The sequence below is a fragment of the Macaca mulatta genome, chromosome 5 (assembly GCF_049350105.2).
Source record: "Macaca mulatta isolate MMU2019108-1 chromosome 5, T2T-MMU8v2.0, whole genome shotgun sequence".
Classification (NCBI taxonomy): Eukaryota; Metazoa; Chordata; class Mammalia; order Primates; family Cercopithecidae; genus Macaca; species Macaca mulatta.
Window position 1 is genome coordinate 14,101,070 of NC_133410.1, and position 23,931 is coordinate 14,125,000.

Here is a 23,931-nt window from a genome sequence, read left to right on the forward strand (position 1 = left end):
ATGTATAATTTACAACTCTAGCTTGTTAGTTCTATGTTGACCCAGTTGAAAATAATACACACCAAATAGATTATTGTTAACACTGATTTATAGAAATAATGTTGCTTATATTTCTCTGTTTTCTAAGAATGTAACCCTTTCTTTCCCTTTCTCTCTCTCTCTCTCTCACACACACACACACACACACACACACACACACACACAAACACATACCTTCTCCCCTTTCCTTTTTCCTTTCCCTCCCCCACTAAAGTATTCCCCACAGAGTTCTTGTGTGGTATCCTAAGGAAAGAGGACTATGTGATGCAAGACTATTATTGAACTTCCTAGGAAAGCAGCTGATGTTTTCTGTGGCTGAAGCTGCTTCTCCTTTTGCCATGTGCAGACTAGTAGATGGGATGAGAGGAAGCAAAAGTATGCTACTAGATTGTTCTCTAAATGAGCAAAAATCATGATGTTTATATTGTTAGGCTTATTCCAAGTGCCACACTGAATAAAAAGAGTTTTATTTGACCTCTAAAAATCTCCCTTAAGCTATGGAGAATAGACAGTAATAATAATGCCCTTTGATCACTTTTATATACATGTGCTAGTGCTTCCATTTCTTTTCAACTAGTCATGAATGTGTGGACTTTTTAAACAAGCAAAACCATTTGCCACGACTGACAACCAAAACTAGTATTTTATATTCTTAAGTGCTCCCAATTTTATATTTCAGATTATCTGAATTTAACTTAATTTTTTAATATGTTTCTTCAAATGCTTGACTGAATCTTTTGGTTCTTCAGTTTTCAAACTAAAAATTTAGAGGAGATAGACACTCAAGATTTAGAAAATTGAAGCTGAACAACTTTTCTAAAGACGTAGCAAGCTGAGAAGTGGGGAAAGTTTGGAAGTTTAGTACTATTTTCAAACCTATGGACTAACTTATTTCACTATGCCATTTTAATAATGGAGCTTCAGTTCTCTGAAACACAACCCACTTACCAATCTGTGATTTTTAGGCATTTTGAAGCTATAGAGCAATTCAGAATTCTTGCCTTGTTAAACATTTTTCATCTTTTAACTGTTGTGGCTTACGTTTAGTCTAATTTCATATACTCTCATGTAAATATCATGACCTAAGAAGTTTTTAGGAACGAAGTATTAGGAAGTAGTGTTATTATTTGTCTTCTTCTCAGTTCAATAATTGTAGATTATGATTGTGATATTGAGAAAAAGCAAAAATTTTCCCCTGCTTTTATATAGGAACCTGCTTTCGTTCCTGTATATCTCGATCCACTAGAAGCCATAAAGAATTATTTGACTTCAGAACTGCCTTCCTGCATTGGAAGCAGGAAGACTCTCACATGGTTTTAAGGCTTCTGATAAAAGCTTCCATTAGGACAGAACTGACGGTTGGCACACATATTTGGTTTAGCATAAGGGGGAATGAATGCCTGAATTTTCATCTCAGATTATATGGCCTTAGTAAATTTTTAGCTCATCTTCTATGAACAGTAGCAGTCTACTTTTAAAACTTTGATTGTGAGAGTCACGTGAAAGCCACACTCATTAGAAATAACTACTGAGAGATTTTATCTGAATTTTAAAGTACACTGAAACAGTAAGTAATGATTTTTTTAAAAAAACCTGCATACCAAAGGAATGACTCAGAAATGGCTAGTCACCTGGTTTTCTTCCTATTTTTTTACTGTTTTTTTCCTGTTCCATCCTAGATATAACAAACCTCAGACTGATAACCTTTTTACCACCAAAGACCCCCTTTTATATAGCCTCATGTTTTAGATTTGATCCATCAAAGAAACTGCATTTGTTTAGAATTATTTTGTTAAAAATGAGTTGCTTATCTTCTGTTCATGTGGGATGTGTCACACTGAGTTGATATAATTTTTGCTAAAAATAAGTCGTGGCTCTTCTACCAGTGCAATAATGGGTGAACAGTTATTTTCACGGGACATTCTTACTTTGACTTTTGTAGTCCTGTTCAGGAAGAACTGTTTTTCTTCTTTCATGTAAAAGATTTCTCACTTGACTACAGTCAAATCAAGTTAATACCAAAACGACTTTATGTACTTGAATTTCTTAATAATGTCAATAAGAACTTTAAAGCTAGCTCTAGGTATTAATTTATGAAATATACTTTAGGAATAATCAAAATGTAATTATGCTAGTAGTAGTTAAGAAAAGCAGAGATTTCTTTCCCTGCTTTTTAGTTGGAACCTACTGCCACTACTGTGTATCTCTGTCCCCTGGTAGCCATAAAGAGTTCTACTTTAGAGCTGCCTAGGGGGCAGCATTAGGAAGGAAAAGGGTTCACATGGGGAGCTGACTTTAATATGGAAAACTACTTATCATTTGTATTTATTTTGTATTCATTGTTTCTTCCATTCCATTCTGAGAGTGAACATACTTGTCCAGGATTCAAGTAGGATGAGGGTTGTGAAGGGAGGTGTGAAGTGTAACTTAAGTTCGATCCTTTCAACTTAAACTATTTCTATAGCACAATCAGTTCCTTTAATAAAGGATTAAAGGGCTACTGTGTTCCAGAAGGAATAAAAATATGTAGAATATTTTTAGTAATGGAAATAAAAACTTATTTTAGTTAATGGTTCTAAGCCCCAGGAGGCAATCCTTTTAAGCAAGTAAACCCAAAGCTTGAGTTAGTAGATTACATATGGGACAAGAAGATAGGAGAAATAATTTTAAAGGGAGACAAATGATGGAAGTTTAATTAGAGAAGTTTGATTTATTCATAATGTATAGTCATTCAGATTTATGTGCTATGATAAATAAGGAATTATTGAAAATGCAGTATGCTATATACTGCTTTAAAGTTGATCCAGGATTTGCTATTTGGAACAATCTTGTGAAGTACCCAGTGTTGGCAGTTTTACTTGTGTTGCCCAGGTTGGAGTGCAATGGTCCGATCTCGGCTCACTGTAGCCTCCACCTCCTTGGTTCAAGCGATTCTTCTGCCTCAGCCTTCCAAGTAGTTGGGATTACTGGCATGCGCCACCATACCCGGCTAATTTTTGTATTTTTACAAAAATTGTTTCGCCATGTTGGCCAGGCTGGTCTGGAACTCCTGACCTCAGATGATCTGCCCACCTCAGCCTCCCAAAGTTCTGGGATTACAGGCATGAGCCACTGTGCCCGGCCGAGTGTTGGCTTTTTAATTTTATCCATTCTGATGGTGTGTAGTCCCTCACTGTGGCTCTAATTTGCAGTTTCCTGATGACTAAGGATGGCGTCTAAACACCTTGTCATGTGCTTCTAACCCATTCCATTGTATTCTTCTGTAAAGTTCCCTTACAAGTCTTTTGCTCATTTTTAATTGGGTTGTTTTTCTTCGTTATGGGAGTTGTTTATATATTTTGTCCTATTTTCCAGCAGCGTATTGTTTGTCATCCACTTTTTAACAGTATCTTTGATAAGCAGAAAAATGTCTAAATTTTCTTAAAAATCCAATTGTTTTCATTCACCATTAGTGTCATTTAGTCCTGGGAAATTATCACTACCCACAAGGTTATGAAGAAATTCTAGTTTCTTGTTTTAACTTTTACATTTAAGTCTGTGATCCTTCTTGGATTTATTTTTCAGTATGGTGTGATACAAGGATCAAATGTATTTCCCCCTCCAACTAGAAATGCATTTATTGAAAAGATTTACTTTTCCACATTGAACTAAAACATCAAGTGACTATACATGTGTAGGCCCGTTTCTGGACTCTTATGTTCTATTTGTCTGTCTACTCTAATATCAGTTTTACAGTCTCAATAACTATAGCTAACTAGTGAGTCTTGAAACTTGGTAGTGTAAATCCTCCAACTTTGGCTTTTTTGTTTGTTTGTTTTGTATGCTTTCCTTGATTGTTCGTAGGTCTTTGATTTATTATAAATTTTAGAACTGGCTTGTGAATTTCTAGAAGACTGTGTGCTGAGATTTTGGATGGATTGTATCCAATCTATAGATTGGATAATTTGGAAAGAATTTACATCTAACATGGTTTCTTTTGTTTATTCATTTATTTCATTTTATTAACATTTTCCATAGCAATTTTTTGTCATTTTCAGTGTAAAAATCTCGCATATCTTTTCTTAAGTTTGTCAATATTTGGTGGGTTTGGATGAGATATGGAAATGATATTTAAAATTTTTCCCAGTTTATTACTAGCATTTAGAAATAATTTGGTTTTGTAAATTGAATTTGCATTTCTTCCCTAAATACAATTATTTCTACTAGTTTGATTTCTTTGAATTTTACATGTACAATTATGTCTATACCAAATACTTTTATTTTTCTTTGCCAGTACTCATGACTTTAAATTATTTTTTTCATCTTCTTTGACTTGTTGTACCTCCAGTAGTACAATGCTGAGTAGAAATAGAGTTAACATCCTTCCAAACCTTCAAGAGAAGCCATTTGATAATTTATTATTGAAGACTTTCACTCTTTTTTTTTTTTTTTTTTAATGCTTTTTATTGGATTGAGGAAATTCCCTCCTACTCCTAGTTTTCTGGGAGTTGCTTTTTTTTTTTTAAATTATGAATAGCTGTTGAATTTTATCAGATGCATTTCCTACATTTATGGAAATGATTTTATGCTATTTCTGTTTTTGTCTGTTTATGTGGTACAGTTAACAGTAATTGATTTTAAAATGATAAATCAATCTTATGTTCCTGGGGTGAACCCTACTTAATCATGATATGTTTTCCTTTGTTATCTATACTTCTGGATTCATTCCACCAACATATTTTTTAGGATTTTTGTATTTGTGTTCATGAGGGACATTAGTATACAGTTTCTTTATAATGTTTTTGTCAGATTGCAGTTGTAAAAACAAGTTGTGAAGTGCTTCCTCTTTCTTTATTCTCTGAAAGAGTTTGTATAAAATTGCTGTTTTTTTCTTCTTCAAAAGTCTAGTTAATTTGCCAGTAAAGCCACCTAGGCCTGGATTTTTCTTTGTTGGAATATTTTCTTATTTTGATTTTTGAGTTATGATTTTCATTTTTTAATAGATAAATAACTATTCAGATTTTTTCTCCCTCTGCCATTTTTGAAAAGCTGCATTTTTCAAGGGATTTGTTTCCTCTAGTTGTTAAATTTATTACCATAAAGTGGCTAATAACATTCCCTTTTTCATCTTTTAATGTTTGTAAGTTCTATGTTGATTGATATCTCCTTTTTGTTACTTTATTTCCTTCATCGTACTTTCTATTTTATTTGCTATTCTTTTTCTAGCTTTCTGTGGTAGAAACAAGATGATTTGTTTCAAGCATGTCTTGTTTTCTAATATGCTTTTAAAACTACAAATTTTCCTTTAAGCATGGCTTTTGCTGCATTCCAGCAAAATGAATTTGTTGTGTTTCATTATCATTCAGTTTTATTCCTTTGAGGTGAAAGAACCTGAAAACATATGTATGGTATCATTTAGAAAGCATGTTTAAAGTACACTACAGTGGTAGACATAAACTTATTTAATGGTTCTCCTTTTATTGTCATAGTAATTTGAAATATGATAAAAGGATAATTGGCAAAGTAAAAAGTCATACTTTGTCAATGATATATATTCTTTTAAATGAGTGTTTAAATCTGTAGCTTTTATGGCTTCTTGAAAAAAAGCAGTCATTATTGTCCAACAGTGAAGATTCTTGTTAGTATGGCTAGTGTACTAAATGTTCTTAAACTTTTCATTACATTCTTTGTTTAGCTGAACTTTGTTAATAGATTATAGACACATAGATTATAGATGTTTTTAGTTCTATGAATACTAAGGGCAATATTTTATTATAGTAAACAAAAAACTGGAGTCATTTTTGGGTCACTTTTCTCTTTGGCATTGCTTATAGTGTGATTTGTCACCGCATTTTTTTTTTTTTTTTTTTTTATGTAGACCCTAAGTATTTGTGATCCATATTTTTTCTCAACTTAAATGTCTGTTAGAAAGACATTTAAATACTTACTGTATTTGTGACACTGCTAAGTTTTTATTTGTGTTAGGGCATTTTAAAGTGAAAAACTTTCCAAAGAATTGGTATATCTGAAATAAATATAGAATTTGGATTTGTGATTTTTTCCCTTAAAATCAAGTTTGTATGCATGCTGTTTATCTTATTCCTTTTAAAATAGAGAATTATTCAATTAAAGTCTAACCTTTAAAACTTTGACCAGTTATTCACAATTAATATTATTTTTAGTGGATCTTGATGTTCATTTTATTAAGTAAAAATAGTTTCATGTTGAAGAGTTTCCTTTCTGTTGATCACAAAGAACACTGACATTTTGTTTTATATTGCTTCCTATTTCTAATAACAGGTATTTGAAAAGTTAAGCAATATTCACAAAGTTACTCAGTGAACACGGGTATTTTTCAGAACATCGTATTTAAGCAGCATTTGAATCTTTAGAATAATTCGCTTCCTATATCAAATATCATCTTTCTCTCTGTTGTTGTGTCTTGTAAACTAAATTTTTATGTCAAACATCTAGGTAGCTAGCTACCTCACTCTGACAGGCATATGATCCCTTCCTTCTTATCCCCAACCCATTCTCTTCAGGCTGTCACATTTCTAATTGTCTTTGTTTGTATTACTTGCGTCATGTGTCATATTTTTCAAGATGCTCTATGGCATGTGATTTAATATATAGACAAATACCCAACATAAAATGGTCTGGTCTGTGGCCTATTTGTTTAATATGTAGACAGATACCTAACATAAAACTGATACTGGTCCATGGCCTGTTAGGAATCAGGCCACACAGCAGGAGGTGAGCAGAGGGCAAGTGAGCATTGCTGCCTGAGCTCCACCTCCTGTCAGATCAGCAGTGGCATTAGATTCTCACAGGAGCGTGAAACCTATTGTGAACTGCATGTGTGAAGGATCTAGGTTGTGTGCTCATTATGAGAATCTAATGCCTGATGATCTGAGGTGGAACATTTTCATCCCAAAATCATCCACCTGCTGTGGAAAAATTGTCATCCACAAAACTAGTCCCTGCTGCCAAAAAGGTTGGGGACCACTGCTATAGATTATATCCATTGTCTCCTATCCAAAAAAATCTTTCAGTTAATATTGAAAGAAAAACAACTTGTCCATATTCTTACTCTGTTGTTCCTTATCTAATATACTTTAAGAACTAATCTTCATTTGATCTCTATACTTAATAAAACTCTAAATACATGCAATGTGACTGCTACCCAACTTTCCTGAAACACCTACCTTCACAGATCATGTATGTCCTCAAAACAACTGTCATTATTAAAAGTAATTATCTTAATATTTCACATTGTTACTTAATTGCTCTTTCGTTCTTTTATTACTTTTTTGGTGCTTCTAGTACAGTAATATTTTGGCTGCCCTCCCACTTTTCCTACCACTCCTTTCTCTAGCTCCTTGAATGTTCTGCTTCCTCCTTGTAAGTTTCCCGAGGAGCTGTCCTCATCATTTCTCACTGGAGTGTTTATCATTGATGTTATGAAGGACCTTAAACTATAACCCATGTGGAGTTGACTCCAAATTATTTTCTCAGAAATATGATATTTCTTTTCTGCACTTCCTTTTCAGCTTCCTACTATACATTTACTTCTGAACATCCTAACAGCATATAAAACTTTACATATCTAAAGCTTAAATTATTTTCCTTTCTCATACCAGTTTCTGGTCTTTACTGTCCTTATATCAGTTAATGGTTCTTATCATTTTCTAAAGTCTTCCTTAGATCTCTCTTTTTCATTCTTTCTCCCTATTTTGTTTCCTATTTGCTTGTGACTGCCATCCATCCTTTGTGGATTTTTTGCACAACTTCTAATCTGCTCATTTCCAGCTACCTTATCCATATTTACTAACTCTCCCTAATGCACAGAAAAAGTTATAATTTTGATTGAACCCCTGCATCCAGTTGATTATCTTCATCACCTACTAAATGTCTTGTTAGCCTGGCATTCAGCGTTAAATAACTCTAGCTAGCCTCAAAGGGCTTTTCTAGCTTTTACTCTGCTTGTTTCCAACATATTTCAGCCAACCTTGACTATTCCTTATTTCTTAAGTTCAATTTTTCCTACATTTTCTGTTTCTCCTTTCACTTGGGAAAAGGAAAATTTACTGAAAACCATGTTCCTGTAAATATTTCCACCTATAGATATTCTACCCTCTCTAATGCTTCACTATGCACTGCTATTTTTCCCTTTTTATCATAAATACTATCTAATTTCACTTAGAGATTTAGGAAATCCCCCTTTTATTAGACTCCTTTCCTCCAGAGTATGTCCTCTGAGCACTTTAAAGCTTTCTTATGGATGTGTAACATGGTTACATATATACATCTGATCTTTCTAAATGTACATTCCTTGACAGCCGGGGAGTATATTAGGTCATTTAAGTTTTGTGGAGGGATTACCCACAGAGTGGGGATTACTTCTTCAGAGGATTATACAGGATGTGCCCTATACAAGGATTACCTCCTGAAATGTGGGCTCAAATGGGCACTAAAGTGCCAGAGGGGACACCCTTTTCTAGTTTGTACATGTGCAGAAGCCCTGTCTACCGTTTCATATAATTGGCACACATGTAATAAATTAGGTCAAGACCTTGTATACAAGTGTTACTTGTTCTCCTTATCCTTACTTGCTGTAGTCTACAAGTGATTTTTTATAAATTATATCCCCTTATCTATTTAGTCTGTGTCATTTCCTTTCTGCCACCAGTTTCTGAAAAGTCTTACCTGTTGCATATCCAGTCTGTCCGCATACATTAGATTCTTGGTTATAACAAATTCTTGCTCATAACAAGTTGAAGTGATCTAGTATTTCTTTTGCAGTTTAATTGTTGACATATGGCTATGTTTATTTCTAAGTCACTCTTTAGATTGCTTCTTTCTTGAATCCAGGTAATTAAAACCACATACTATTTAAATTTCTCTTAATTTTTATGTTCACCTGCATCACCTTCATTTTTAAGTCTTTTAATTTGTCATTGGTATTTTTATACTTAAATTTATCATTTTCTCAGATCTGAGATTCAGGTTATATTTGTTCTTTATTCTAGGTCGTTCTTCCCTCTTTCCAATAGATGATGGCTTGCTGGATGATGGTCACAGTGATCAAGTTGGAGTTTTAAATTCACCCACCTGTTATTCAGCTCATCAAAATGGAGAGCGAATAGAACGCTTCTCTCGAAAAGTTTTTGTTGGTGGTCTTCCTCCAGATATTGATGAAGGTATTTATTAAGATATTTATTAACATGGTGATTTGGGCTTTAACAAAAACAAAAAAATATGAAATTTAATGTGAATGGACTATGGAAGTTTTTACCACCTGGAGATTTTCAGAATTAGAATGTGTTTTCTTCTTTTAAAATATTTTATCACCTGTTGAAATATGAAAACAGTTGAACAAAAGCTTTTTTATGATTTTTTTCTTTAGATCTTATCATATTTGTAACTGCGAGCATTTTTGGTAAATAAGATTTTCATGACCTCGGTCATTTCTACTTGTTTTTAAAATAATAGAACATATTTAGGTATATAAAACTTGAAACTTTTTAAATCACCATAATGTGTGCATGCATACACACAATGAAATAAATGGAACCAACCATAAGATTATATCTGCAATGCTTGGTAATCGAAAGTTTAATTTCTTTTTTTTTGTTTTGAGACGGAGTCTCGCCCTGTTGCCCCAGCTGGAGTGTGGTGGCACAATCTCGGCTCACTGCAAACTCCACCTCCTGGGTTCAAGCAGTTCTCCTGCCTCAGCCTCCTGAGTAGCTGGGATTACAGGCGTGTGCCACCATGCCCTACTAATTTGTTGTATTTCTAGTAGAGATGGGGTTTCACTTTGTTAGCCAGGATGGTCTTGATCTCCTGACCTCGTGATCTGCCCGCCTCAGCCTCCCAAAGTGCTGGGATTACAGGAATGAGCCACCGCGCCCGGCCAAAAGTTTAATTTCTTTGAGGATAAATGTGCTCTTAGAAACAGGGAAGAAAGAGGCTATCAAATGCAAAAGGGAAATGGAAACAGAACATGAATAGCAAATTAGGATTTCACAAACACTAATGATTGTATGTGAAAATGATCATGTGTAATTATAACAAAAGAAAATTAATTGAAGACTTAAAATATTAAACTATATTTGTGAGGTTATGGGAAATGTATCACTCATTCTTATATTTTAGAATGTTTTTTAGTTATGATTCAAATACCCACAAACTTATTTTAAGTATTGATCTTCATAAGATTTCCATGTAATGAAATAACATATTTTAAGTATTGATCTTCATAAGATTTCCATGTAATGAAATAACATAAGACATAGCAATTGGATGTAACCTATATGGATTTCAGTGAAACTACCTGGCATGTATCAGACCCTAGTATATTTTTTCAACATTATAGTTATTCAAGTCTTGTTTCAGCAGACCTTTTTTTCCTATAATAAAATGATTTTATTTGTGAAGCAGTAATAGATTTTATTTAACTTACGTAATGTTGGCGTTTTTTTCAATCCAGTGCTATTTGTGGTTTGGTGTACTATAAAGTCATTAGTATCCATACAATGTTATATAAAATTTTAAAATTCACATGCAATTGAGTATTCTAACCAGTGTACTGCTTAAAAATGAATTTATTTTAACAAAAATTGTTATTAAGTTTGACATATTATTTTAATAAGTATATTAGACATATTCCCAGTGTTTATATTCTAATTTATCTTAAGGTATTTGGCAGTTTTAAATGTTAAATCTTCATAGTAAAAGTACAGAATTTCTTAGAACGAATCACTGAAACTAATTTCTAATGCATATTATTGTACTTTCTTAAGATGAAATAACTGCTAGCTTCAGAAGATTTGGACCTTTGGTAGTAGATTGGCCTCATAAAGCAGAAAGCAAGTCCTATTTTCCACCAAAAGGTAAGGATTGTTATTGTTAATATTTGCTAGGAAATTGGTTGTATGAGAGCAAAAGAAAGAATAGCAATTACTTAGCCAGTTAGGAATCATAAGAAACTTGCTATGATTTGATAATAATTTCAAAGACTCAAATCAACAAATGTTTGAGTATTTTCTCTGTCTAAAGCATCATTCCAGGTAACTTGGGTGTAGACATGAAACAGGATCTCTCTGCATTATGAAATTAAGATCTATGTGAAGTGATTGGTCTTTTATAAAATATAAATTTATGAACAGTTGAAATATAAGATTTACATTAAGTGTTCTAGATAACAGCAGAGCGGTATAAATTATTACCAACTGTTGATGAATAAATAATTTAGATAAAAGACAAAGTAGCTAGTTGGGTCTATTAATATTTTTTCAGTTATATAAAGATGTAAGACTTGAGGAAGATGCTTAGTTATGTTAGTCAGTTATTGCTAGGAAGACACTGTGACTGATCACCACAGGACAAGAATTACAAATTGTGCTAACCTTCACATGCAAGTCACATGATCAAGTCATCTGTGGGGAGAGGAAGTATATCCTGCCCACAATAACAAGAGGAAGAGAGGAGAAAGGAGTCAGAATTGCTAATGGAAGATTCTCTGAAATAAGTAAAAGAAAGGAGGAGGTTCAAAGATTAAGACTTTACTTTAAACATTGCTGAAATATAATTTTAGAAAAAGCACATCACACATACTGTTTAGTTTCATGACTTAGTGAATTGTCAAGCCTGGAGAAAAGACTCCAATAGAACTGTTAAATACTTTGATTTTGACTCTGGGAAATGAAGCATGATAAAGAAGTTATTGGCATATAAAAACTAGGTACAGTATCTACTTTCTGCCATTGAGAATTATAGCACCTCCACTAATAGTTCAAATAGTTTTTTAGATAAATGGAATAATGCAATGATTTTTAATACTTGTAGATCTATATGTATGTATGGAATCAAGAGCATCTTTTGAGTAGGGATTCTGGATCCTAGGCCTCTATGAGAATCTGATTAAAGCTATCTACCTCTCTCCATGTAGTCTGGAGTTTATTGGGGGTCACGAAACCTTGGTTTAGAGAGGAAATTATCTCCACATGGATAGAGATGTTTGCTTATTAGCTAAGTTTTAGTGTTGGCCATAGTTTTACTATCTTGCCATTTCATAAAGTTTACTTTATAAATGCCATTTTTATTGAATACTCAGAGTATTGAGTTATTTTGTAATGTTCTTGACAAGCTACCATCATCACTTCCTTGACTCCTTCAGCTGTCTTTCTAGTCTCTCCACATCTCTAGCCCTCTCCAATTTTCTCCTATAGTCCAGCCACAGCAGTCTTTGAAAACTCATTGGATGGTACTATTCTTTACTTACCTGCATAAACCCTTTAGTGGTTTTTCTTATTTTTAGGATAAAAGAAAAATGCATTCACTCTGCATGGCCTCATCTTCTTTCTAGCTTCTTCTACTACTACTGTTTGTTTCCCTCCAGTCCCACAAACTGGCCTTGTCCTCTCCAGCCTCAGGGCTTTTATGTATGATAATCTCTAGACTGATGGTGTATCTTCCTTGTGTCTCTTTATCTATATATTCCCTACTTATCTTTTGTATCTCAAGCTTAAGTGTAAGTTGATCACAGAAGACACTGAGGATCTACCAAATGAGGTCGGCTCCTCCTGCCCAACTCCTAGTGCTGTCTGTGTCTTTCACTCCGAGCACTCATCACAGTTGCAGTATTACATTTTTACAACTTTAAAAATTTGTAATTATTTTATTAATGTCAGTTTCTTTCAAAGATCTGTAAGATAGTGTCTTTATTCACCTTTGTGAATGTTCATATTCTCAATAGTTCACAGATTGTTAACTGCCTAATAAATGAGATAACAAAAAATACTATAGGATGGAGAAATTACTTCAAGTAGATAGGGGAAAGCTTCACTGAGAGGTTTGGAATTAATCTAAGGTACTGTATACAGATAGATAAAAAGTACTTGAACAGAGTTCCAGGCAGGAATGGAAATAGAATTTTAAAAAGGAATTAGGAATTGTTTGGCTGGAGAGAGATGCACATTTTTGCATGAGCCACTTGTTCACTTACAGGTATGGTGTACTCTAAGCCTAGAAAGATGAGATGGAACAAATTTAATGTGAAACAGAATAGTTGTCTTTATTGCTATTGTTGCTATCATTGTTATTGTGGTTTTGTAGTAGTTTCTCTAATTGAAAAAATAAAATTGGCATTGGCAATTCATACTTTTTTTGGTACAATTACAGTTAATTGTAGCCATTTCCAAAGACCAGTATCCCCAAACCTTGTTCTTTCAAGCAATTTTTTTATTTCTGTAATTCAGCATTTTCCATGGTTTGGAAAACACTGGTATAGAAGCATCCAGTGAGTGAAGCTACCTTGTAATTACAGCAGTGACTAGAGTCCCTTAGATGCTAAGCCACACATGTACATAAGTTTCCTTTGCAGTGGATAACCTTCACGTTACATGATTGTTAGCTTGCTTTAACAAATTCGAAAGAAGCTATTATATAGTATGTTTTTGTTAAGAATATTTTAATATCTAATGACTTGCATTGGGTAAGTCATAATTTACCTGATATGGCTTAATTTTTGTAATATAAACATTTATTCTCTAATAATAACAAAAATTGAGAAATACTAAAAATATTGAATTTAAAGTATTATTTTAAAATTTAGCAATATTAAAATATTAATATCAAAAATTTTTTTAAATGACCGAATTTAATGTACTATTTCAGTAAATTGGTCTTACACCCTTTTCATTATTACAAAATAGTTATAGTTCCCAGATCCTTATTTTGTATCAAAATTAAAGCCTTAAAAAAGCTTCATTATTTTTAAGAATATTTAAATTGTTTCTAGCAATGTAAAAAATCTAAGACATGTTTTTTAATCCTGTGTAATCTTACCTTTGGAAGTTTGTATTTATATAGGGTGAAATCATTTGTATAGGGTGAAATGGCTTCAGGTATTTTTTATACAATCAGCTATTAATTTTATTAAAATGAAGTACTTTAGTGTCACATCAGACCTTTGTGGCATAAAGCTATTGTTGACAATAAGCTGAGTTTTTTGACTTGAGTAAAACATGACCTTACACTTCCTGTTATATGGTGGAACAGACATACATGGCCTGCTTGATGTCTGCTTCATACTGGGACTAGATTAAAATGCTGTACATTTGTTCACATAGAAATCTTGCCAAGATAAGGGATAGATCATTTATAGCTATCACCTGCTGGGAATAATCACATAATAGTAAACTTGTTGTGTAAATTTTGATGCCTTCTTTTTATAAGTAGTCTATTCTGTCGGCTGGATACATGATTTTTTGTTAAAGATTGGCAATTGGTTGTTTACAAGTCTAGATAGTCTCCAAACAGTTTGAAAAATGTATTCCACTGCTTTCTGAGTTGAGGCTTGATTTAAAAGTTTTGATCCATCTGGCCCATGTTTTATTAAGGAACATATTTTATTCCAACCTTTCTACTGTAGCTTTCTTAGTATCATTGAGAAGTTTTCGTGAGACTGTGGAATGTTTCCTCTGCTTAGGGGATTTCATGGACCTTTCCAAGTGTATTCCAGTCTAAAAGTATGCTCTAGATAGAACTTGGATTAACCTGAAGGCCTTTATAGCAAACTTTAGCTCCAGATATACTCACCTGGTTAATTCTACCAAGTTCTTTAAGAAGGTAGTATCACTACTAGAAAGAGCATGGGAGACCTTGGGGCTGACCTGGGTTTGAAATTATTCAACCAGCTATTTACTAGGAGACTGACTTCAGTACCTTGATTTTTTTTCTTCTGTAAAATGGGAATCGTATTTCATAGACTTTTGAGAATCAAATAATAATGCATGTAAGTTAGTACAATATCTGATAGCAAGTGTTCTATATAAAGTAGCCAATTGCTTTACTGAGTATCTGTTTTAATGTGTATTACATAGTATATTGTGTTCTCTTGTAGAAGGTAAATGGTTTTTTGTCCTAGTTGTTTTTTTGTTTTTTTTTTTCAAAAGCATGTATTTTCTAAATAGTACTGAAATTTGGAGTAAAATCACTTGACTTGACATACTGCCTCATTTTTAATGGTTATTCCAGGCTATGCATTTCTTCTCTTTCAAGAAGAGAGCTCAGTTCAGGCACTAATTGATGCTTGTATTGAAGAAGATGGAAAACTCTATCTGTGTGTTTCTAGCCCTACTATTAAGGACAAACCAGTAAGTAAATACCACATGAACTTCAGGCTACAAATGTAGATTTTTCAAAAATTGTTTTGAAATGATTATTAATTAATAAAAGAACAATTAAACTATCATGTTGAGTTTTAGTTTTTGAAACATCCAGATAATTTATAGCAGGAGTCCCCAACCCCTGGGCAGTGGACCAGTACTGGTGGTCCATGACCTATTAGGAACCAGGCCATACAGCAGGAGATGAGTGGCAGGCAAGCCAGCATTACTGCCTGAGCTGCACCTCCTGTCAGATCAGAGATGGCATTAGATTCTCATAAGAATGCAAACCCTATTGTGAACTGCACATGTGAATGATCTAGGTTGCACATTCTTTATGAGAATCTAATGCCTGATGATCGTAGGTGGAACACTTTGATCTCAAAACCATCTTCCACCACCTCCATCCTTGGAAAAATTGTCTTCCTCAAAATTGGTCCCTGGTGCCAAAAAGGTCGGGGACTGCTGATTTATAGTATTTAGATCAAAAGTTATAAAAAAATTTGTTTCCAGGTCCCACTATACAAATTTTTAAACAATAAAACAATCACTATTAACTGGCAAAAACAAACAGAAAATTCTCATAAGCCATCAAGGGAGTAAGACTCAATGTGATTTTCTTCATAGGTTCAAATACGTCCTTGGAATTTAAGTGATAGTGATTTTGTAATGGATGGTTCTCAGCCTTTGGATCCCCGAAAAACAATTTTTGTTGGAGGTGTTCCTAGGCCATTAAGGGCTGGTAAGTAGAATGTTAACAATTTTGTTTTAAAAAATCATTTAAATATGTTCTAGTCAATTTAATAAACATTTGGAAGCTATTGTGTACATGACACTCTTGGACAGAGCAGGAGCAGATTCTTCATGCTCCAATAGCTGCTAACTACAGAATTTTGAAACAAATTCTGAGACCCCTTCTTGAAATTCAAACTGGAGAATTGAGTGCTTATCTATCAATATTAGTGCAGTAGCTAACGCCAAGCAAATCTATAAGAATCCACCTAAATAATTCCGATTTTCTAGGTGTACCTCTCTAAGATATGAGTATTTGGGGTTTGTTTATTTTGTGTAGATCAATTCCGATATCTGAAAAAGAAATATGGGATTTTTTCTCTTTTATCTATATTTTAATCATTAAAGTAGCACTTTAGATAAGTGAATGATGATAAACTTCTGTTTATCAATAACTAGGAACCAGAAACCTACCAAAATATGTTACATAGGAATATAATTGTAGATGTATATACCCACTTTGCTCACATTAGATGGTACCCTGCACCATGTGTAGAGTGTTAGTGATTTCCATCACTGAAAACATCCTCTCCCCAGTCTTAGAGACATATGTTAAAGAACGATTCATACATGTAAATACTTATAGAATATGATGACTTCTACAAAGAAGTACATAGGGAATAGAAGAGCATGTAGCAAGGAAATATGATAATTTGATATCTTGAAGATGTTTGAAGTCTGATATCTTGAAGATATTTGTAGTTGAGCTGACATATAAAGATTGGGCAAAAGGAGTAGGATCAGGATGGTAGTAGGGTTCTGAGGAGTATGTTTCACAGAAAGGGAACAGCTTATTTAAAGGTCTTGAGTGGACAGAAACAGGGTGCTTTGGAGGAACTGAAAGAAGTCCAAAGTGCCTGAGTTGGGATACAAAGAGTGAGGGAGGGGACACAAGGAGACATTGAAAAAGTAGACAGGATTCACATCATACAAGTCTAATAGGCTAACTTGGTATTTACCCTTAGAGCAAGGGTAAACCATTGAAGAGTTTTTAAGCAAAAGAGAGACTTCATCATATTTGCAGTTTTCAAAGTTCACTTTAATGACTCAGAGAGAGGGAAGGCCAAGGTAAGAGTAAATACGGGCAGACCAGTTTAGCATCCTATTATTACAAGCCAGGAGATAGATAAAAAATGGTGGCTTGGATTAGTGGTAGCAGTGGAGAAAGCCAGCTGAACAGAGGTGACATATTTATGAGGTATACACAAAGACTGAATCTCATCTTTCAGTCATAAGCCACTGGGTGGACAGTGATGCCTTTTACTGAGATGGGAGGAGCACTGGAGAAGGAGCAGATTGGGAGGGAAGATTGTGGTCTTGGTTTTGAACACAAGTTTATGGCACCATTCAGAGCTCCCAAATAGAAATTTCAATTAAACCATCCTATATGGTATATTTTTAATGTATTTTTATGGTGGTATCTGGTATATTTTTTAAGAGAATCACTCCTTATACTGTTTTAAAAACAAGCTGGGAAGGCAAGGGCCAAAAGCAAAGAGAGAAGGCTATTGCCATGTACCAGATGAAGAATGATGTTAGCATGAATCAGGATGTTAGTGATGGAGGTGAGGCGATTGGACTCTAGATATGTTTTGAAAATCAGGTTCACAGGATTGCATGTACAGTATGGAGCAAGGGAAGAATACGGAAAGGATGAAGCCAAACATCTTGACAACTTCATCTTTTCTGTTGCTTTCAAACTGGATCAGTAGAAACTCATTGGAGCAGGTTTAATGGGATAGGGGAAGATTATGAGTTCCACTTTTAATATACTGAGTGTGGCCAGTGCCTGTTAAATATCGAGTTGTCCACTAGACAGTTGCATATACGAGTCCGTCGTCCAGGGGAGAGGTCCATACTAGAGATAAAAATGTAGGAGCTTAAAAACTTGGATGGTGTTTAAAGCTATGATACAGGATGAAGTTACTAAAGCCAGGAGTGTAGATAGTGTTGCCAGGATTGAAACTTAGGGTACTCTAACATTGAAAAGTTAAGGAGTTTAAGATGAACTATCAAGGAAGACTCAGAAGAAATTTATCAGTGAGGTAAGAGCAGAATTAGTGGGATAATATATTCTAGAAGCCAGATGGAGAAAATACTTGAATGAGAAGGAAGGGATTAACTGTTTTCAATGCTATTTACAGATAGATTGACCATTGGACTTGGCTAGAACAATTATAATGGAGTCATGGTGCGATAGTCTGATTAGAAAGAGTTGAATAAAGAATGGGAGGAGAGGAATTGGGGGGAATACTGGAACAGACTTTGAGAAATTTGGTTGTAAAGGGGAACAGAGAAATGGAGCAGTAGCTAAGAGGGAAAAAAAGCGTTAAGGGAATTTTTTAAGATAGGAAAATTATAGTATACTTGGGAATGATCTAGTATAAGGGGAAAACTGATTGTATAGAAAGGAAAGGGGAGAATTGCTAAAGCAGTGTCCTTAGTGAGAGTGGATGGGATCTAGTATGGAAGTGAAAGGATTGGATTTAGGAAAGAGCATGGAACTATTTGTCTATAGGTCAGAAGATAGAGTATATAGTAGGTTTAGTGCTGTAAGTGGGTAGATGTGATGGTGGTGAGTCACTTTATAGTTAAAAAAAAAGGCATCCTTGATCCCCTTCCTTTTTAACAACAGCCTCTTATCTGCCATTCTACTCCTGGTCAAATGATAATATACTATTGACTTTTACGTTTTACAAAAAGTACTTAAAAATTGTTGATTCCTGTGTTCTCTCAAATTTGATGTAAACTTCTTTTCCTTTTGAAGTGGAACTTGCTATGATCATGGACCGGCTGTATGGTGGAGTTTGTTATGCAGGAATTGATACAGATCCTGAGCTAAAATACCCAAAAGGTGCTGGGCGAGTTGCTTTCTCCAATCAGCAGAGCTATATTGCTGCCATTAGTGCTCGGTTTGTTCAGCTTCAGCATGGTGATATTGATAAACGTGTAAGTTGCATATTGGGAAATAACTTATGTCCTATAATGAGGTGCTGATCCAAAGCTTCATACCCTAAGGAGTTAATAATACAATTCGAACGCTGTTTAGTTTTTATACTTCTTTAAGTCTTAAAGGATATTATATAAAAATATCCTTGAAATGGAAAATTACTGAACACATTTTAAACTTTAGGTATAATATAAAAATATTAATATCATTGTGCAGCCATGTCAAAATTTTTAAATCAGCCAGTAAGGTCAAATATTCTAACCATGGAGGCAGAGGTGGTTTTAAGAGCCTGTACATGGCCGGGCGCGGTGGCTCAAGCCTGTAATCCCAGCACTTTGGGAGGCCGAGGCGGGCGGATCACAAGGTCAGGAGATCGAGACCACAGTGAAACCCCATCTCTACTAAAAATACAAAAAATTAGCCGGGCGCGGTGGCGGGCGCCTGTAGTCCCAGCTACTCAGGAGGCTGAGGCAGGAGAATGGCGGGAACCCGGGAGGCGGAGCTTGCAGTGAGCCGAGATCGCGCCACTGCACTCCAGCCTGGGGGCAACAGCGTGAGACTCCGTCTCAAAAAAAAAAAAAAAAAAAAAAAAGAGCCTGTACATTGGAGTCAGACTGCCTGGGCTTAAACCCCATTTCTACAAATTAACCTTCTCTATGCCTCTTTTTCCTCACTTGTAAAATGGAAAACAATGATAATACGTCTTTCTCAGTAATTTTGAGGATTAAATGAATTCACATATATACAAGCACTTAGAATAGAACTTGGCGGAGAGTGTCATTTAAATGTTTGTTTTCATTTGTCACAAAATCTAAAATAAAAATGCATTGTGTATATTTCTCTAAAATAATTGACCTAAACTTAAAATTTTTTTTAGTAGCATTGCTTGAATCATCACAATAAGAACTTTTAAGAAGTACTAGGAATGATAACTGAAACCCTATTGAATAATTCCAAGTACTAACTACCTTCTAAAATAAAGACACTAGCATTCATTTACAAATCTATTTTATGCCAAAATCTGTGAACAGTTCCTATACATAGCTAATCATATTCTAAAATAATCATGTTTATAGTACAGCAGAAATACATTAAGAATATGGGGGTAAATGGATTTTTTATATCCAAATTAGTAGATAGAAGATATAAGTTGATTGGGTACTCCTTTTCCCCAGTGTAACAGTTTCTTGAAATCTGGGGCTGTTTGGCACATTAAAAGACTATTTTGGGGACAGGGAGGCTGGTTAATTAATACCAATGGACTAGACCATGCATGCTAGAAGTAGTCCTCAATGTAATTACCCAACCATCTCATTTAGAAAAGAAACGCAGCATAGGTTCAGTTCACAAATGCAGAGTGGTTTCCTTTTTGTTTGTTTGCATTGCTATTTAAAAGGTTGCCCAAAAAAAACTAAGAGGAGGTGTTCTGCTTTTGATAAGACATGCATACATAACTTTTCTGAACTTGTCTGAACGTTAAGAGTTCCTCTAATGTGGTTCTCAACCTCTGCTGTACATTATTCACCTGGGAACTTAGAAAATTCTTGACATTTGGGTCCTACCCCCTGAGGTTCTGCTGAATTGGTCTGAGAGGCAGCCAGGGCAACAGGAGTTGATAAAGCTCCAAAAGTGACACAAATGTACAGCAGTGGTTTAGACCACTAATCCCCTACTTTACAGAGAGGTAATAGGTCACAGGGGACGTTATTTACATACTATATAGTCATGGTATTTAATGTGCAGTAGCAGAAGAAAAAGACTGTTACAGTGTCATACCTCATACCTCTTTGTTTCTGAAATGATAGTGAAGGACCAATTATTTGGAGCAGAGTGTTGACTCTTAAAGAGCAACTCAGTTGCAGAGCAGATGAAGTGAGATACCTGTGCCTTCTTAAAAAGGCATTGATTGAAATACCTGAGAGAAAAGCTTGTAATAAGATATGTGTTACAAAGGTAATTTTGAACTGTATTTGAAAGAATTTGAGCCTTAAATATTTTACAAGTCACTAGTATTGCTTATACAAAGAAATATTAAACCATTAACCTTTATACTTTTCATCTCTCCAATATGAATATGGTTATTAAACCATAAAAATGGAATAAATTTAAGTGTATAACTGCCAACCCAAAGATACACAGGATACATATTTGGAGGGAATGAAAATTGTTTATTCCACTTACTTTTTAGACTGATGGATACTGTGGTTTAGTTCCTATCTGATAGCTGGAAAGCAGTCACCACAGATGTGTAATTCATTGTATTTTTTTGTATGTTATTTCATGAGTAGTATAATTCACTGTGATTTCTCGTAAATGTTAGAAAATAAGACTAGGCCGGGCGCGGTGGCTCAAGCCCGTAATCCCAGCACTTTGGGAGGCCGAGGCGGGCGGATCACAAGGTCAGGAGATCGAGACCACAGTGAAACCCCGTCTCTACTAAAAATACAAAAAATTAGCCGGGCGCGGTGGCGGGCGCCTGTAGTCCCAGCTACTCAGGAGGCTGAGGCAGGAGAATGGCGGGAACCCGGGAGGCGGAGCTTGCAGTGAGCCGAGATCGCGCCACTGCACTCCAGCCTGGGCAACAGCGTGAGACTCCGTCTAAAAAAAAAAAAAAAAAAAAAAAAAAAGAAAATAAGACTAGGTGAAGTGTAGTGTTAATGAAACTTCGTTTTGCATGTAGAAGAGTTTAATTATTAGAGATTATTAATGAAAAATAGGTTTTGAAATTCAGTTTTCCATCTTTAAAGTCTCTGGTTTTGAGTAAAGTAGGTTAGCTTCATAAACTAATATGTAGAATTTTAAAAATACAGATAATTGAAATCACTGCATTTGCAAAATTTTCGTTCAACAGTTTTATATTAAAATGTAACTCCTGAACATCTGGCACTTTATTATTATGGAAGTGAAGTAAACATCACAGACCCTGGTTTCAATTTGTCTAAAATCTTATTTTAAAAAAAAAGAAATAACCATGAGAAAGAAACCCAGAAAACATATGTAAATGTATTGCATTTATGCATATATTTATAGCATTTCTACTTCATGCTGGATATTCTTCTAGGCACTGGGAACTGAATGTTGTGCAAATGGGTGCTGTCGCATTGTTCATGGAGTTTATAATTCAGTGAGATGAAATCCAGTAACTGTCGGCTACCTTAATTTATTCTTTAGTCGTTATAATGTTCTTTTTTATTATAACTATAATTGTAGTGAAGATAATGAATCAAAAATAGCAGCCTGGCAAAGAAAAGATAGAACCCATAAAGGAAAAAGTTGAGAGATAAAGATCAAGCATAAAAATTTTAAAAATTTGTGTTAAAGATTGTAAAGCCACTAGGAAAAAGGTTAAAAATTCTTAACTGACGAAAGAGAACTCATAAATCAACTTAAAAAGCAAACTCCAGCAAGAAAATATGCAAAAGATACAAACAAGCAATTCAGAAAAGCCAAGTGTCGAATATACATAAAATATATTTATCCTAATCCTTATGAATGAAATATAAATAACAATGTAATTCCATGACCTATCAAATGAACATCCTACAGTTCTTTTAATCAACTCTTAGGTTGTTTCTAGTTTGTTGTTCTTACAAATAATATTGCAGAAAGTATCCTTATATTCATTTTCTGCACTCATGCAAGTATTTCAGTAGAGTACATTCAGAATACAAACTGTTGGGTCATTATTTTTTTACTATAGGCAACCTTTACTTTATCTCAATCCAGTCTTTCAGAACACTCAGTGTTCTGTTGTCTCCTAAGGAACAGCTGAGCTGTTACTCTGTCTGGCACTTTTCAGCCAAACGGTAAAAACCTTCCATTCATAAAGTTATCACAAGCAGGAAAGCAAGGCTATTGCAGCTAATAGTAGATAATACTAATTTAGAGAATATTTTGCCATGTGCCAAGCACTGTCTTATGCTTTGACATTCACAATTTAAGCCTCACAACTCTGAGACAAGATCTGTTATTCCCACTTGACAGATGTGGAAACTGAGGTGGAGAAGTTTATCATTCAGAGCCGACTCCAGTCTGAAGTGTTCTGCCAAGTCAGACCTTCACAACAGGACTTGTACTTTATATCTTACAAATTTACAGAAGTCTAGGCATGCCCTTTGTAAGATTCTCCACAGTTCTGGCTTGTCTGTGCCACTTACTTCCAAGCAGAGTGTGACTCGCACCTGCAGTGGAGAAGCGCTGCCTTAATCAGTGGCTGTTCGGGTTCTGCCATCTCACAGGTGATACTGGAATGAGGGAAAAAGGTGTGGAAACTGTCTTCCATGGCTACTTGAGATCTCTTTTGTTTTTCACTCACAATCTCCCCCAACTCTGAAAATACGAGGACACAGGTGTTTCAAAGATGTTATTCAAGAAAGGTGAGAGTGAAATGTTTTGCAAATCAGATTTTTTGTAGATTTTTAAAGTATTTTAACCTACTACACGGTAAAGCTCCTTCCTTGAGAAACTGCCCATTTCCTCAGCTTTTAATGCTGGTCCTTTTTTTCCTCTATAGAAACATTTTAAGTTATTACAGAACTTGATTTCTGAAGCAGACCCTAATGAGACTTACTTTCTTTTTTTTCAAGGTGGAGGTAAAGCCATATGTGCTGGATGACCAGATGTGTGATGAATGCCAGGGCGCACGCTGTGGTGGAAAATTTGCTCCCTTTTTTTGTGCCAATGTCACTTGCCTGCAGTATTACTGTGAGTTTTGTTGGGCAAATATCCACTCTCGTGCTGGACGTGAGTTCCATAAGCCATTGGTAAAGGAAGGTGCTGATCGCCCACGTCAGATCCACTTCCGCTGGAACTAAGAATAGCAAACTGGCCTCTGTTTAACAAGGAAAGAAAGGGTGCATGTGGCTTACTGTGTCTGAAGATACTGACATGCAGAAGAAATAAGTGCATTCTTCTGCTTTTCACCCCAGCTATCAATACATGCATCTTTATCAGCAGCCAAAACACTACAAGCCTCTTGTTTTTCACCAAAACCCTACA

The 23,931-nt window shown here is 34.8% G+C and overlaps 1 protein-coding gene across 11 annotated transcripts in view; it reads left to right on the plus strand.

The window, feature by feature from the left end:
* Positions 1–23,931, plus strand: part of CPEB2 (cytoplasmic polyadenylation element binding protein 2) — a 66,029-nt gene that overhangs the window by 38,505 nt on the left and 3,593 nt on the right. For all 11 annotated transcript variants that reach the window (XM_028848353.2, XM_028848355.2, XM_028848351.2 and 8 more), the window contains 6 exons: positions 9,048–9,218; positions 10,824–10,913; positions 15,061–15,179; positions 15,819–15,933; positions 18,751–18,932; positions 23,520–23,931. The exon at positions 23,520–23,931 is cut by the window's right edge and continues 3,593 nt beyond it. In XM_028848353.2, the coding sequence (XP_028704186.2) occupies positions 9,048–9,218; positions 10,824–10,913; positions 15,061–15,179; positions 15,819–15,933; positions 18,751–18,932; positions 23,520–23,747 (905 nt within the window). In that variant the 3' untranslated portion in view covers positions 23,748–23,931. The remainder of the gene's footprint in view (positions 1–9,047; positions 9,219–10,823; positions 10,914–15,060; positions 15,180–15,818; positions 15,934–18,750; positions 18,933–23,519) is intronic.